Source organism: Ranitomeya imitator, chromosome 1, assembly GCF_032444005.1.
Source record: "Ranitomeya imitator isolate aRanImi1 chromosome 1, aRanImi1.pri, whole genome shotgun sequence".
NCBI classification, from domain to species: domain Eukaryota; kingdom Metazoa; phylum Chordata; class Amphibia; order Anura; family Dendrobatidae; genus Ranitomeya; species Ranitomeya imitator.
In genome coordinates, this window is record NC_091282.1 from 1,207,105,351 (window position 1) to 1,207,122,043 (window position 16,693).

Below are 16,693 nucleotides of genomic sequence, written 5' to 3' on the forward strand. Positions count from 1 at the left end.
GGGCTCACATCCAGCAGCCATGGAAAGTTGACTTGGCTGTTGGACCTGCAAATTAATTGTCTCATCTCTAATGGGCGTAAATGAATCTCATCCAAACCTTGCAATCTTGGGGAAGCCATAAGACTGTTTAATATGAGGTTCTCCTGACTCTCCTCTCAAGGAGTCTATTTCTCCTGCAGCAATAGCAATTTATGTAACACACCTTCAGACTACTATCAGGAATACAACTGTCGGATGTAATGGTATTACATTACTCACCATTATTAGAACTTTTCTGGATTACCATTGGCCTCTCCCTCAATGGCAAATGTCGGGAGAAAAAATGAATTGGCATGTTGGATGTTAATAAGTCTGGCAGTGGCTCATTCCTTCTATGACTGGACATGCACAGGATGGGGGAGTGGGGACGTAGTGGCTTAACTTGAGGTCTTTAGGTCCCAATGCGCAATCCTCAAAAAGAGCCACTAAATATCATATGATTTCAATAGTATTGGTCAAAGGGACCTTTGGGCCCCATAAGCAACTATTGGGACAGATAGCTGCTTGTCGATCTAGACAATTGTTCGCATGACACCTATTTAAAGCATGTGGTCAACTAACTTCAAGAACCAAGTTACCAGATGATATTCCCCTGTATGACTGCTCTGACTCAAGAATGTCTAATGGTGGCAAAGACCAAACAAGTTACATGACCCTCCCAAAAGACAAGAATCTAAATCTACACAAAGAGAAGTGTGCATCCATTAGGATGATTGCATCAACCAAATTGTCCGTAGGTTTACGAGCAGGGTAACTATCTGATGGTCAACAGGTCTGGCCTTTCTGATGTTCATTGTCATAGTTTCTGTCCCTCGGGGTGTATGTGAATGTCTCTTTGGTGCACACAAGGGTGGAGACACAGTAGCAGCACTTATCCATAGTTCCCTCATTGAAGTGTAGAGCAGCACAAAGTCTGAAATTAGTCTTATTTCTATATAAACAAAACATTAAAGGAGATCTACCAGCATGCCCCACCCGTGGACTTTCACCTCCCTAATAATGATTCATGAAGAACATGGAATACTCCACAATATAGAAGAAAAACATCTACGTATTTAGGTTTTGAAGCTTACTTTTTAAGTCAATTACCAAACTGGTGTCCAATCTGTGGGTATATTTACTTGATCTGACAACCACGTGAATGTTTAGTACATTGTGAATACTGGTAGTCATTAAAATTGTTAAGCATTGAGCAAAAAAAAGATTTAAGCGGTTGTTCTGTTTAGGAAATGTTTGTCACAGACGCAGTTTGGTATTAAAAACCAATCTGAACTCTACTCTCTGTCCCTAGGGACACCAGTAAGTCTCCACCGCTGTTCTCGGTGTGTGTGTTATAATCTACAGGGCTAAAATCACATGGACAGAGCAGAAGCTACTGTAATTATTAAGTTCAGCGGCTTTGCCAATGTAGACGAAGGTCCCGGTCAGAGCCGTTGAACTGAACGATTGGCTTCCGCATTTGTTTTGATGATTAGAGATGAGCGAATATTTCAATGTTCGGTTCAGATTACGATCGCCGTGTTTGCAATATTCGACTACCAAAGCCGAGAGTCAATGGGAGTACAGATGAGTGAATATGTTCGGAAACTATCGTTAAACGTAAATTTGGCACAAATATGGCAAATTCGGAGTCGGCAATCTTTTTCCGAACATATCCGCTCATCTCTAGTGATGACAGCACTGCAGGCAATGCCAGATACAGAGCAGCAGTGGAGACTCTTGGTGGAGTAAAGAATGGAACAAGAGTTCCTTAAAGGGGTCAACAGTACGGCAGTATAAAGGGCAAGTGATCAATTGATTGCAGGTTCAAGTTACCTAAGAGGACAAAAAAAACCTGTGAAAATTAATAAAGAACGTTTACAACAATTAAAATTCTATATGTAATTTACACAGTTTCCCATATTCTTAAAGACATATAGATACACAAATATATATATATATATATATATATATATATTGAGCGCTTTGCATGTGTAGTTTACTGTACATCTCTTTCTTTTTTTTTAAGTAAATAAATTATGTTCAGGGCTCATACGCCTCATTGTGAAGAAAAAAAAACGTTCCGATTTCGGTCTTAAAAATATGCGGAATATTCTAAATAAAAAAAAAGTGACGCCTTTATTCAAGATCCATAACTTTGTTATTTTTCCATTGACGGAGGGCTTGTCTTTGTACACCGAGATGTATGGTTTTGTTGAATAATTTGTGGTACTTACGACGTTTTGATCACTTTTAAATTGCATGTTTTTTTTTGGAAAAGTCTTGGGATCGAAAAACACAACAAATTTCCATTCGTATTTTTCTACCACGTTTATAGTTAAAGGGAACCTGTAATTTCAGATAACACCAGTAACCAGCAGATATGGGGTTAATTGGCAGGTGTAGGGCGAAGTCAGACAGACGTATAAATCGGAGTGGAACGCAGTGCCCGGACTGGTCGGCAGCTCTCCTGACCTAAATGCGACAGCTGCGCAGAAATATATGAAGCAGTCACGCTCGGGTCGGGAGAGCCGCCGGCCTCTGTGCATTGCAGTCCAATCTCGGTCTGATTTATACGGTAGTCTGACTGCGTCCTAAGGCTATGTTCACACGTTGCTTTATTGCTGCAGCTAAAACCTGATCTCTTGGCAGTAAAAAAGCTGCAGACAAAAAGCGGGTTTTGCTGCGTTTTTTGCAGGGAGTGCCTAACAAACAGGCAATCAGTGCATGTGTTAATGCTATCGAACAGTCTCGAGGCAGACCATGGTGCCAACTCGAGCATGTTATTCAAACACGCCGAAATACTCGATTAGGACACGAGCATGCTATATAACGCCTTATCTGAGTACGCTCATCACTACTCAGAACCTTGTTTTAATCAATAAAATTGGTTTTATTACATGATGGATGTGCCGGAAACTACCTACCGTAACCTCTTACTTTTATGTGTTCCCACTTAGCGTAACTGTTGCATATTTTCAGCTGCTTTTTTTCTGCAGCTGTCCGCACCACACGACGCAATAACAAGCTGCACTATTTTTTACGCGTTTGCTGCTTTTTTTATATGTATTTCCCCCTTAGTTGATGCAGGTATGAAGCAGTGTTTTTGATACTTTTTAGTACAGATATGCGTGGGATCTGCTGCAGCTGCTAATACAGAAACTGGCAGCCTGTAGCACCGATCTTATCTGCTGCGGCGGCTCGTCTGGGACAATGTCTGAGGTTTGACCCTGAATCCACATGAGAGGATCTTGACTCAAAGTCAAAGTCCTGCCTTTAAGACGGAAACCCTTCCTGGTCTCTGTATTAGTGATGAGTGAGTATACTCCTTGCTCGGGTTTTCATGAGCACGCTCGGGTGTCCTCCGAGTATTTGTTAGCATTCGGAGATTTAAGGCACCTTCACACTGAACGATATCGCTAGCGATCCGTGACGTTGCAGCGTCCTGGATAGCGATGTCGTTCAGTTTGACACGCAGCAGCGATCAGGATCCTGCTGTGCCATCGTTGGTCGGCGCAGAAAGTCCAGAACTTTATTTCGTCGCTGGATCTCCCGCAGACATCGCTGAATCGGCGTGTGTGATGCCGATTCAGCGATGTCTTCACTGGTAACCAGGGCAAACATCGGGTTACTAAGCGCAGGGCCGCGCTTAGTAACCCGATGTTTACCCTGGTTACCAGTGTAAATGTAAAAAACAAACAAACACTACATACTTACATTCCGGTGTCTGTCCTCTCCGGTGCTCTGCTTCTCTGCACTGTGTAAGCGCAGCGGCCGGAAAGCACAGCGGTGACGTCACCGCTGTGCTTTGCTTTCCGGCCGGCGCTTAGTGCAGAGAAGCAGAGCGCCGGAGAGGACAGATGCCGGAATGTAAGTATGTAGTGTTTTTTTTTTTTACGTTTACGCTGGTAACCAGGGTAAACATCGGGTTACTAAGCGCGGCCCTGCGCTTAGTAACCCGATGTTTACCCTGGTTACCAGGGGACTTCGCATAGTTGGTCGCTGGAGAGCTGTCTGTGTGACAGCTCTCTAGCGACCACACAGCGACGCTGCAGTGATCGGGATCGTTGTCTAGATCGCTGCAGCGTCGCTTAATGTGACGGTACCTTTAGTTTTTGTCGCCTCAGCTGAATGATTTACAGCTATTAGCCAGGCTGAGTACATGTGGGGGTTACCTGGTTGCTAGGGAATCCCCACATGTAATCAAACTGGCTAATAGCTGTAAATCATTCAGATGAGGTAACGAAAACTAAATCTACGAACACTAAAAAATACTCGGAGGTCATTAGGTATCAAAGAGTTCATCTGGAAAATCCATCTGCTTTCTTCTCTGGACATCTGGTGGATGAAATTGCCTCTACTCCAACTTTTTTTAACGATCTTTATTCAAGTTACTTTTATGCCTTTGATCGATCCCATTATGCTTTAAGAAATGCTGAGATAGAGGGTGGCCCATAAATTTATTGCCAATGTTTCGGAGGTGTTCCCCAATTCTTATATTCATTGAGCGGATGGTACGTCCTATATACAATTTTCCACACGGGCATGTTATACCGTAAATCACCCCCTGGGTGGTGCAAGTGATAAAATCTTTAATATCAGCTTCTATTGACTGATTGACAATATTAAATTGTTTCTTGGTGCCTAGTTTTTTACATGGTAGGCACTTTGTACATGGAAAAAACCTGAAGAAGGATGTTGTAGATAGGAAGTTTTTATATGCAATGGTTTAGAGATCGTGGGCGCTATTACCTAGATTTCTTGCCTTCCTATGTATAAATCTAGGATATTAGCCAATGTTTCACCAATCACTTTGTCCTCCTTTAAGATGTTCCAGTATTTAGATACAATTTTCTTCAGAATTTTACTATTTGCATTATATTGGGTTATGATTGGTACCTCCTCATTTCCCAAATATTTATGCTTCAATAAAGTTTCTCTAGGTAGTTTTTCCACTACCTGTTTTGTCTGTGTGAGTGATTCCTTGTCATATCCTTTTTGGTAAAATCGATCAATTAAGATATCAGCTTCCTTATCAAAATCATTTGCTCTTGAGCAGTTTCTTATCAGTTGGCTTTTAGGGACGTTAATAAGCCAACTTGGGAGATGGCAACTGTCCAAAGAGATATAATTGTTAGAGTCCGTAGGTTTATGGTATGCGTGAGTGTGAATAATTTTTTCCTCAATCAAAATCTGTAAATCTAAATAATTGATTTCTTTGGTACTGGTGGTGGCTGTAAAATTAAAAAAATATTGATTTTTATTTAATTCTTTGATAAAATTCAACAGTAAGATAGGACCACCAGACCAAATAAAAACAAGATCATCAATAAAATGCCACAATAGGACCAGGTTCACCCTAAGTGTACCATTATTGTAAATGGTTTCATCTTCCCATTTCCCTACGTATAAGTTAGCATAACTAGGGGTGAACCTGGTACCCATGACGGTCCCCCACTGCTGGGAGTAGTAGTTCATCCCATAGCGAAAGTAGTTGTGGGTTAAAATAAAATTAATACATTCCAAAATAAAAGTGGTTTGGTCGCTCGGTGTGGTGCCATCCCTAGACATGAAATAGTTAACTGCTTCGCAACCCTTTTCATGCAGGATGATCGTATATAGGGATGTAATATCTAACGTGCCCAAAATATAGTGGTCCTTCCATTCAATTGTCTTTTAGATGGGACGGGAGTTCGGGACATAATTTTTGTAGATGGCAGTCTACAGTATTAGGCTATGTGCACACGTAGGGAGTGTCCTCTGCGGGTTCACCCGCAGCGGATTTGATATATCTGCAGGGCAAAACCACTGCGGTTAACCCTGCAGATTTATCGCGGTTTGTCTTGCGGTTTCCGCTGCGGATTTACTCCTACTATTGATGCTGCATATGCAGCAATATGCAGCATCAATAGTAATGTTACAAATAATAAAAAAATGGTTATACTCACCCTCTGACGTCCCGATCTCCTCGGCGCTGCACGCGACGGTCCGGTTCCAAAGATGCAATACGAGAAGGACCTTTGTGACATCAAGGTCATGTGACCGCGATGTAATCGCAGGCCCTGCTCGCACAGGAACCCTGCGACCGGACGGCCGCGTGCAGCGCTGAGAGGTGAGTATATCATTTTTTATTTTAATTCTTTTTTTTTTTTGCACAAATATGGTTCTCAGGGCCTGGAGGAGAGTCTCCTCTCCTCCACCCCGGGTACCAACCGCACATGATCCGCTTACTTCCCGCATCGTGGACATAGCCACATGCGGGAAGTAAGCGGATCAATGCATTCCTATGTGTGCAGAATCGCCGCGATTCTGCACAAAGAAGTGACATGCTGCGGAATGTAAACCGCTGCGTTTCTGCGCGTTTTTCTCCGCAGCATGTGCACAGCGGATTGCGGTTTCCATAGGTTTACATGTAACTGTAAACTCAATGGAAACTGCTGCGAACCCGCAGCTGCAGAAACGCTGAGGTTCCGCGGTACAAACTGCAATGTGTGCACATAGCCTTATAGTATTGGCAGTATTATAGTAGTTATATTCTTGTACATAGGGGCAGTATTATAGTAGTTATATTCTTGTACATAGGGGCAGTATTATAGTAGTTATATTCTTGTACATAGGAGCAGTATTATAGTAGTTATATTCTTGTACATAGGAGCAGTATTATAGTAGTTATATTCCTGTACATAGGAGCAGTATTATAGTAGTTATATTCTTGTACATAGGAGCAGTATTATAGTAGTTATATTCTTGTACATAGGAGCAGTATTATAGTAGCTATATTCTTCTACATGGGAGCAGTATTATAGTAGTTATATTCTTGTACACAGCAGCAGTATTATAGTAGTTATATTTTTGTACATAGAGAGCAGTATTATAGTAGTTATATTCTTGTACATAGGGAGCAGTATTATAGTAGTTATATTCTTGCACATAGGGGCAGTATTATAGTAGTTATATTCTTGTACATAGAGAGCAGTATTATAGTAGTTATATTCTTGTACATAGGGGCAGTATTATAGTAGTTATATTCTTGTACATAGGAGGCAGTATTATAGTAATTATATTCTTGTACATAGGAGCAGTATTATAGTAGCTATATTCTTCTACATGGGAGCAGTATTATAGTAGTTATATTCTTGTACATAGGGAACAGTATTATAGTAGTTATATTCTTGTACATAGGGGCAGTATTATAGTAATTATATTCTTGTACATAGGAGCAGTATTATAGTAGTTATATTCTTGTACATAGGGGCAGTATTATAGTAATTATATTCTTGTACATAGGAGCAGTATTATAGTAGTTCTATTCTTGTACATAGGAGCAGTATTATAGTAGTTACATTCTTGTACATAGGGGCAGTATTATAGTAGTTATATTCTTGTACATAGGAGCAGTATTATAGTAGTTATATTCTTGCACATAGGGGCAGTATTATAGTAGTTATATTCTTGTACATAGGAGCAGTATTATAGTAGTTATATTCCTGTACATAGGTGCAGTATTATAGTAGTTATATTCCTGTACATAGGGGCAGTATTATAGTAGTTATATTTTTGTAGATAGGGGCAGTATTATAGTAGTTATATTCTTGTACATATGGGCAGTATTATAGTAGTTATATTCTTGTACATAGGGGCAGTATTATAGTAGTTATATTCTTGTACATAGGGAGCAGTATTATAGTAGTTATATTCATGTACATAGGGGCAGTATTATAGTAGTTATATTCTTGTACATAGGAGCAGTATTATAGTAGTTATATTCCTGTACATAGGTGCAGTATTATAGTAGTTATATTCCTGTACATAGGGGCAGTATTATAGTAGTTATATTCTTGTACATGGGGCAGTATTATAGTAGTTATATTCTTGTACATGGGGCAGTATTATAGTAGTTATATTCTTGTACATAGGGGCAGTATTATAGTAGTTATATTCTTGTACATGGGGCAGTATTATAGTAGTTATATTCTTGTACATAGGAGCAGTATTATAGTAGTTATATTCCTGTACATAGGGGCAGTATTATAGTAGTTATATTCTTGTACATAGGGGGCAGTATTATAGTAGTTATATTTTTGTACATAGGAGCAGTATTATAGTAGTTATATTCTTGTACATAGGAGCAGTATTATAGTAATTATATTCTTGTACTTATGGGCAGTATTATAGTAGTTATATTCTTGTACATAGGGGCAGTATTATAGTTGTTATATTCTTGTACATAGGGGCAGTATTATAGTAGTTATATTCTTGCACATAGGGGCAGTATTATAGTAGTTATATTCTTGTACATAGGAGCAGTATTATAGTAGTTATATTCCTGTACATAGGGGCAGTATTATAGTAGTTATATTCTTGTACATAGGGGCAGTATTATAGTAGTTATATTCTTGTACATATGAGCAGTATTATAGTAGTTATATTCTTGTACATAGGGGCAGTATTATAGTAGTTATATTCTTGTACATAGGGAGCAGTATTATAGTAGTCATATTCATGTACATAGGGGCAGTATTATAGTAGTTATATTCTTGTACATAGGAGCAGTATTATAGTAGTTATATTCTTGTACATAGGAGCAGTATTATAGTAGTTATATTCCTGTACATAGGTGCAGTATTATAGTAGTTATATTCCTGTACATAGGGGCAGTATTATAGTAGTTATATTCATGTACATGGGGCAGTATTATAGTAGTTATATTCTTGTACATGGGGCAGTATTATAGTAGTTATATTCTTGTACATAGGGGCAGTATTATAGTAGTTATATTCTTGTACATGGGGCAGTATTATAGTAGTTATATTCTTGTACATAGGAGCAGTATTATAGTAGTTATATTCCTGTACATAGGGGCAGTATTATAGTAGTTATATTCTTGTACATAGGGGGCAGTATTATAGTAGTTATATTTTTGTACATAGGAGCAGTATTATAGTAGTTATATTCTTGTACATAGAGGCAGTATTATAGTAGTTATCTTCTTGTACATAGGAGCAGTATTATAGTAATTATATTCTTGTACTTATGGGCAGTATTATAGTAGTTATATTCTTGTACATAGGAGCAGTATTATAGTAGTTATATTCTTGTACATAGGGGCAGTATTATAGTAGTTATATTCTTGTACATAGAGGCAGTATTATAGTAGTTATCTTCTTGTACATAGGAGCAGTATTATAGTAGTTATATTCTTGTACATAGGAGCAGTATTATAGTAGTTATATTCTTGTATATAGGGGCAGTATTATAGTTGTTATATTCTTGTACATAGGGGCAGTATTATAGTAGTTATATTCTTATGCGTAGGGGCAGTATTATATTATTTATATTCTTGTACGTAAGATACTAAATAAATATTCCTCTCTACCCCACAGGTGAAGGTATGAAGTACACTAGCACACGTGGAGGAGTGTCAGATGTGGATTTTGAAGGCGTGCTGTTTTCGGGTTTCGCTCCAGATGGAGGCCTATTTATGCCGCAGCACATTCCTAAGTTGAATGCCGATACATTGACAACATGGAGCTCTTTCTCCTACAAAGATTTAGTGAAGGAAGTCTGCTCTCTCTTTATACCCCCTGAAGCTATACCCAAAAATGAGCTTAACGGTATGTTAAAGGTAGAACTCCATTTTTCACTGTGTAGAAGTAAATGTGTTTTGTAGGGTGTTCGTATATTACCATAATGACTTAAAGGTATATTATACATTTAAGGAAACCTGTCATGTACCCGAATGCTATTAATCTTCTGTAATTGGGTTAATCTGCAGGATAATATCATTGCAGTGCTGCCTGAGCGCTTTACGTAAAGTGCAGCTACTGGTAGAAAATGAACTTTATTCTTCCTGGGAGCCACTGGTTTACAGTCACGGAGCTGTACCGCGAGCGGCTGCCATAACTGCTCAGTGATCAGCGGTTCTAAGCACGGCCCAGCATTTTGACTGACAGCCAGTTTTGCAACACTTCTGTGCAGAGCGAGTTGTCAATCAAAGAGCTCGAGCGTACTTACAGCCGCCACTCACAATGCAATAGTTGTGGCCACTCTATGTGCGCCTTTATGTCACAAAGTCAGCGGCTCCGAGGACGAATAAAGTTCACATTTTCTAAGAAAATGTAAAGAACAATTCAGTACGACATTGTCTAAAAGAAAAAAATCACCATGTGTTACAAAGCATGCCCACAACACTTTCCTACAGATTGGGGCAGCTCCCCTCCCTGCCTAATAAAGCCCTGCACATGTCACAGAGCATGCCCACGACAGTCTCCCATAAAATGCACAAAGTTATAGGTTTTTTACTCTGTCCATGTTTGCATACATTTCTTTCTCCTCCAGGCCTAATAGACAAAGCATTAGGCCGCTTTAGACACAAGGACGTCGTTCCAATGTCTAGGTTGGAAAGTGGGCTGAATGTCTTGGAGATGTGGCACGGAGCCACTCACGCTTTCAAGGATCTTGCGATGTCCTGTGTGGGGCAGTTTTTGGATTACTTTTTGAAGAAGAACGATAGACATGTAAATATCTTGGTTGGTAAGTCCTGATCAGATTTCTTCTTACTCCTATAAGAGGCATATGGGTCATCTCAGAAGATATGGAGAGTTGGGGTCTGTAACTTTAGAGCTAAATTTTACCAGATGTATCTAAACATCTGCAGGTCCGATAAGAAAAATCTGGAGTTTGAAAATTTTGTGACAAGTCTTGCTATGCTGGTCATCATATATAGAACGTACCCCACGTCATTTAAAAAAAAAAAAGTATTTATTTATAGCGTAGGTTCTGACTGATGAATACTCCCACAGCAGGCATAGGCTGAAGGGAGTAGTACTCCCATCAGTCGATGCCTCTGTGACCATTGGTAAACTTTTTACCGCCGGTCACAGCTGCTGGCTCACATTATCTGACAGCATAGGGAACCACAGCTCTCTGACCGGCGGTAATGATCTTCCTGCCAATCAGAGACGGTGTTTGACGCGCTGTCATGCGCTGTCATGACTGTGTGGCAAATAACGGATGTTCGGGCACGCCATTCATATGAATGGGTTCCGTGTTCAGGTGCTGTTCTGATACCCGAACCAAACTTTTTTAGAAATGTTTGGCCAAACCCGCCAGACCCGAACATTCAGGGTTTTGCCCATCACTAATTACCTGTTATATATACAGTATATAGCAGTACCGTAGTAAATAGTGAAAAAGACAATTTCCTATGAAGCATAGCTACGACGACAGCCAGGAATTCATCCCGGGTCCAGTTAGGAGCTGCTGCACTGTCAAGAATATCCTGCTGTCAGAGATTGACCCTAGCATTTAAGTGATTAAACAGCTGTGATCAGAACTAGCTCTGGTCGCTCCTGTTACAGGCAGATGCTATTTTGAGGTCTAACCACAGATTTTCAATGATGTCCAGATCAGGGGACTGTGAGCGCCGTTGTAAAACCTTCATCTTGCGCCTTTTGAGGTTGTCTCCTGTGGATTTTGCCGTGTTTAGGGTCATTATCTATTTGTAGAAGCCATCCTCGTTTCAGCTTTTTTTTTACAGATGGTGTCATGTTTGCATCAAAAATTTGTTGAAATGTCATTGAATCCATTCTTCCCTCTACCTGCAACACAACTGCAAAGCATGATTGATCCATCCCTATGCTTAATAGTTGGTGAGATGTTATGTTCCTGAAATTCAGTGCTCTTTTGTTCACCACACTTATCTTTTATCAGTGCAGCCAAAGAGTTCTATTTTAACCTCATCAGGACTTGTTTCCAAAATGCATCAGGCTTATTTAGACGTTCTTCTGCATACTTCTGATGCTGAATTTTATGGTGAGGACGCAGAAGAGGTTTTCTTCTGATGACTCTTCCATGAAGGCCATATTTGTGCAGGTGTCTCTGAACAGTAGGACAATGTACCACAACTCCACAGTCTGCTAAATCTTTCTGAAGGTCTTTTGCAGCCAATTAGGAGTTCTGATTTGCCTCTCTATCAATCCTAAGAGCAGATCTCTTTTAAATTGTGCTTGGTTTTCCAGACCTTATCTTGATCCTGACTGTTTCTGTTAACTGCCTTTTCTTAATTACATTTCGAACTGAAGAAAGGGTAACTTGAAGACACTTTGCTATCCTCTTAGGCTACATTCACATTAACGTTTTGCGTGTTTGCGTCGGGCGACGCAGCGGCGACGCATGCGTCATGCGCCCCTATATTTAACATGGGGGACGCATGGACATGCGTTGTGCTGCGTCGTGCGACGCATGCGTTTTTTTTGCCGCAAGCGTCGGGCGCAGAAAACGCAACAAGTTGCATTTTTGTTGCGTCCAAATTTCGGCAAAAAAGGACGCATGCGTCGCAAAACGCAGCGTTTTTGCGTGCGTTTTGGTGCGTTTTTATTTGCGTTGTGCGTTGCGTCACCGACGCAGCGGTGCACAACGCAAATGTGAACGTAGCCTTACAGCCTTCTCCTGCTTTGTGCGCCTCCACCATTTTCATTTTGAGTGCTAGGCAGCTGCGTAGAAGAACCTTGTTTTTTGGCACAAGGTTAGAGGTGGCTGGATTTTTATAAAGCTGGAAAATTTGCATCTCCTGGCCTTTCCTAAGAAAGATAGTGAACAAGCCATAACCCAAACAGGCTAATTAAGGTCTGAAACCTTGGTCAAATTTATCTGAGCACACAAATCTCCAAGGGTGCCCAAACTTTTGCATCTTCCCATTTCTTTTTTTGTAACTCTGGCACAACAACAATTCACTCTAACCAATAATGGATAGTATTGGAATTCCTCTTGGTAAACCCCGAATCATATCCTCTGGTGGCCCAAGTCCAATCGATTGAGCCATGACCCTGGCAGTGAAAGGGTTACCCACAGTACTTTTTGTGGCATTGCCCTTTAATACTATCATCCCATGCTTCCATAGTAAACAATGATATTTAGTACATAGACAGGACATCTTTTACTTTCTGCTTCTTACCTTACCTCCCAGGGACATCGGGGGACACAGGGAGCGCAGCCATTGAGAGCGTGCGTGGAATTCCCAATATCGATATCATTGTTCTCCTGCCACACGGGCGGTGTACAGAAATCCAAGAGCGACAGATGACCACAGTGATTGAGGACAATGTCCATGTGTTTGCCGGTCTGTATATATAGCATGGTTAAGCAGCCCATGAAGAACAACAGCATTCTCTGGCAAAGAGAATGGTAACGCCCAGTTGTCAGTTTACTGATAAATTTCCAGGAGGAATAACAGAGGGACGGAACAACACAGAGTTCTAGGAATGTTGTGACATGAGGAATAATAGTATTTACAATAACAGTCATGTAAGGATATAGATGACAGCCCCTATTATATAAGAATCCCACCTACCTTTACCAAATTCAGGATCTGAAATCAGAATCTGATTTGGATATTATGGTATATACTAGTAATATCCCATGCAGTACAGTTATTAATGGGGGCTGTCCATGTCTGGGGCTGGTGTAGTCCCTACTCTACAGAGCGCGCATCGCTTGTCAATTCTGGCGTATGCTCAGTAGAATCTTGTTACTGTGTGATATTCTTTGTAGTACATAGTGACAGTGCGCTCCCTCACTGGCTCTAAAGAAGAGTGACTAGTCAACAAGAGAGTGCACTGTCAGTGTGCATTGTAAGAAGAGAACGTGGCGAGCAAGGAAAATCCCTGCCCCCGAAACAGATGTCACTTTTTGGGCTGAGCTGGTCCCTGCTCATCACAATCTCTCCTTACAATGCGCACTGACAGTGCCTTCTCTTGCAGGCTCCTCACTTCTCATCAAAGACGGTGAGGGAGTGCACTGTCACTATGCACTGACAAGAACATTGCAGAGTGAAAAAGGAACTTGTACTAAGCATATGTCAGAATTGACAACCGATGAATGCTCAGGACAGCAGGGACTTGGCCAGTCCCTGAAACGTACGCCATTGACACTGTGTCTCAGTGTGAGGACAGAGGCTACAGCCCTGATGATGTCTCTTTTGAGTATCCCAAAATGCACTGAGGATTCTCAAAAGAAGCATCAAACACTAAAGCAATTAGAATAGTGAGTGAACGGGAGGGGACTTTGGGTTAAAGTATAGTAAAAAGAGATTAGATTATAACAATAAATAGACATTAGGATGAAAATGAAATGTTATTTTAGGACCACAGCCTTAGAGTGTTTCCGCACGTTCATGAAGTAGCAGTGCCGTGTTCATGTCAAATTTTTACATCTATCCCGTTTTCAATGATTTTTGTGTAGTTGATGGAACATCAGATGAGTTGGATGAGCCGATCAAGAAGCTCTTCATGGACACTGAATTTGTGAGGAAGCATAACCTGATGAGTACAAACTCTGTGAACTGGGCCCGAGTGATGGTGCAGATTGCCCACTTCTTCCATGGGTATTTCCAATGTGCAGCCACACAGACTAATGAGGCGCTCCCTCCAGTGGAAATAGTGGTACCAACAGGTGGCGCTGGGAACATTACAGGTAAGGTGTCATGTGTTAGATTACTAGTGTCAGAATTGGCTTTAAAACCAGTCTACATCCTGTATTATACTCCAGAGCTGCACTCACTATTCTGCTGGTGGAGTCACTGTGTACATACATTACATTACTGATCCTGAGTTACATCCTGTATTATACCCCAGAGCTGCACTCACTATTCTGCTGGTGGAGTCACTGTGTACATACATTACATTACTGATCCTGAGTTACCTCCTGTATTATACTCCAGAGCTGCACTCACTATTCTGCTGGTGGAGTCACTGTGTACATACATTACATTACTGATCCTGAGTTACATCCTGTATTATACTCCAGAGCTGCACTCACTATTCTGCTGGTGGAGTCACTGTGTACATACATTACATTACTGATCCTGAGTTACCTCCTGTATTATACTCCAGAGCTGCACTCACTATTCTGCTGGTGGAGTCACTGTGTACATACATTACATTACTGATCCTGAGTTACCTCCTGTATTATACTCCAGAGCTGCACTCACTATTCTGCTGGTGCAGTCACTGTGTACATACATTACATTACTGATCCTGAGTTACATCCTGTATTATACTCCAGAGCTGCACTCACTATTCTGCTGGTGCAGTCACTGTGTACATACATTACATTACTGATCCTGAGTTACATCCTGTATTATACTCCAGAGCTGCACTCACTATTCTGCTGGTGGAGTCACTGTGTACATACATTACATTACTGATCCTGAGTTACATCCTGTATTATACCCCAGAGCTGCACTCACTATTCTGCTGGTGGAGTCACTGTGTACATACATTACATTACTGATCCTGAGTTACCTCCTGTATTATACTCCAGAGCTGCACTCACTATTCTGCTGGTGGAGTCACTGTGTACATACATTACATTACTGATCCTGAGTTACATCCTGTATTATACTCCAGAGCTGCACTCACTATTCTGCTGGTGGAGTCACTGTGTACATACATTACATTACTGATCCTGAGTTACCTCCTGTATTATACTCCAGAGCTGCACTCACTATTCTGCTGGTGGAGTCACTGTGTACATACATTACATTACTGATCCTGAGTTACCTCCTGTATTATACTCCAGAGCTGCACTCACTATTCTGCTGGTGCAGTCACTGTGTACATACATTACATTACTGATCCTGAGTTACATCCTGTATTATACTCCAGAGCTGCACTCACTATTCTGCTGGTGCAGTCACTGTGTACATACATTACATTACTGATCCTGAGTTACATCCTGTATTATACTCCAGAGCTGCACTCACTATTCTGCTGGTGGAGTCACTGTGTACATACATTACATTACTGATCCTGAGTTACATCCTGTATTATACCCCAGAGCTGCACTCACTATTCTGCTGGTGGAGTCACTGTGTACATACATTACATTACTGATCCTGAGTTACCTCCTGTATTATACTCCAGAGCTGCACTCACTATTCTGCTGGTGGAGTCACTGTGTACATACATTACATTACTGATCCTGAGTTACATCCTGTATTATACTCCAGAGCTGCACTCACTATTCTGCTGGTGGAGTCACTGTGTACATACATTACATTACTGATCCTGAGTTACCTCCTGTATTATACTCCAGAGCTGCACTCACTATTCTGCTGGTGGAGTCACTGTGTACATACATTACATTACTGATCCTGAGTTACATCCTGTATTATACTCCAGAGCTGCACTCACTATTCTGCTGGTGCAGTCACTGTGTACATACATTACATTACTGATCCTGAGTTACATCCTGTATTATACCCCAGAGCTGCACTCACTATTCTGCTGGTGCAGTCACTGTGTACATACATTACTGATCCTGAGTTACATCCTGTATTATACCCCAGAGCTGCACTCACTATTCTGCTGGTGCAGTCACTGTGTACATACATTACATTACTGATCCCGAGTTACATCCTGTATTATACCCCAGAGCTGCACTCACTATTCTGCTGGTGCAGTCACTGTGTACTTACATAACATTACTGATCCTGAGTTACATCCTGTATTATACTCCAGAGCTGCACTCACTATTCTGCTGGTGCAGTCACTGTGTAGATACATTACATTACATTACTGATCCTGAGTTACATCTTGTATTATACTCCAGAGCTGCACTCACTATTCTGCTGGTGCAGTCACTGTGTACATACATTACATTACTGATCCTGAGT

At 40.9% G+C, this 16,693-nt stretch overlaps 1 protein-coding gene across 6 annotated transcripts in view; it reads left to right on the forward strand.

The window, feature by feature from the left end:
• Nucleotides 1–16,693, forward strand: part of THNSL2 (threonine synthase like 2) — a 90,480-nt gene that overhangs the window by 54,848 nt on the left and 18,939 nt on the right. For 5 of the 6 annotated variants that reach the window (XM_069744948.1, XM_069744946.1, XM_069744951.1 and 2 more), the window contains exons 2-5: nucleotides 9,402–9,632; nucleotides 10,357–10,551; nucleotides 12,986–13,138; nucleotides 14,260–14,490. In XM_069744948.1, coding sequence (XP_069601049.1) covers nucleotides 9,410–9,632; nucleotides 10,357–10,551; nucleotides 12,986–13,138; nucleotides 14,260–14,490 — 802 coding nt within the window. In that variant the 5' untranslated portion in view covers nucleotides 9,402–9,409. The remainder of the gene's footprint in view (nucleotides 1–9,401; nucleotides 9,633–10,356; nucleotides 10,552–12,985; nucleotides 13,139–14,259; nucleotides 14,491–16,693) is intronic. The other variant, XM_069744950.1, reaches the window with a different exon arrangement.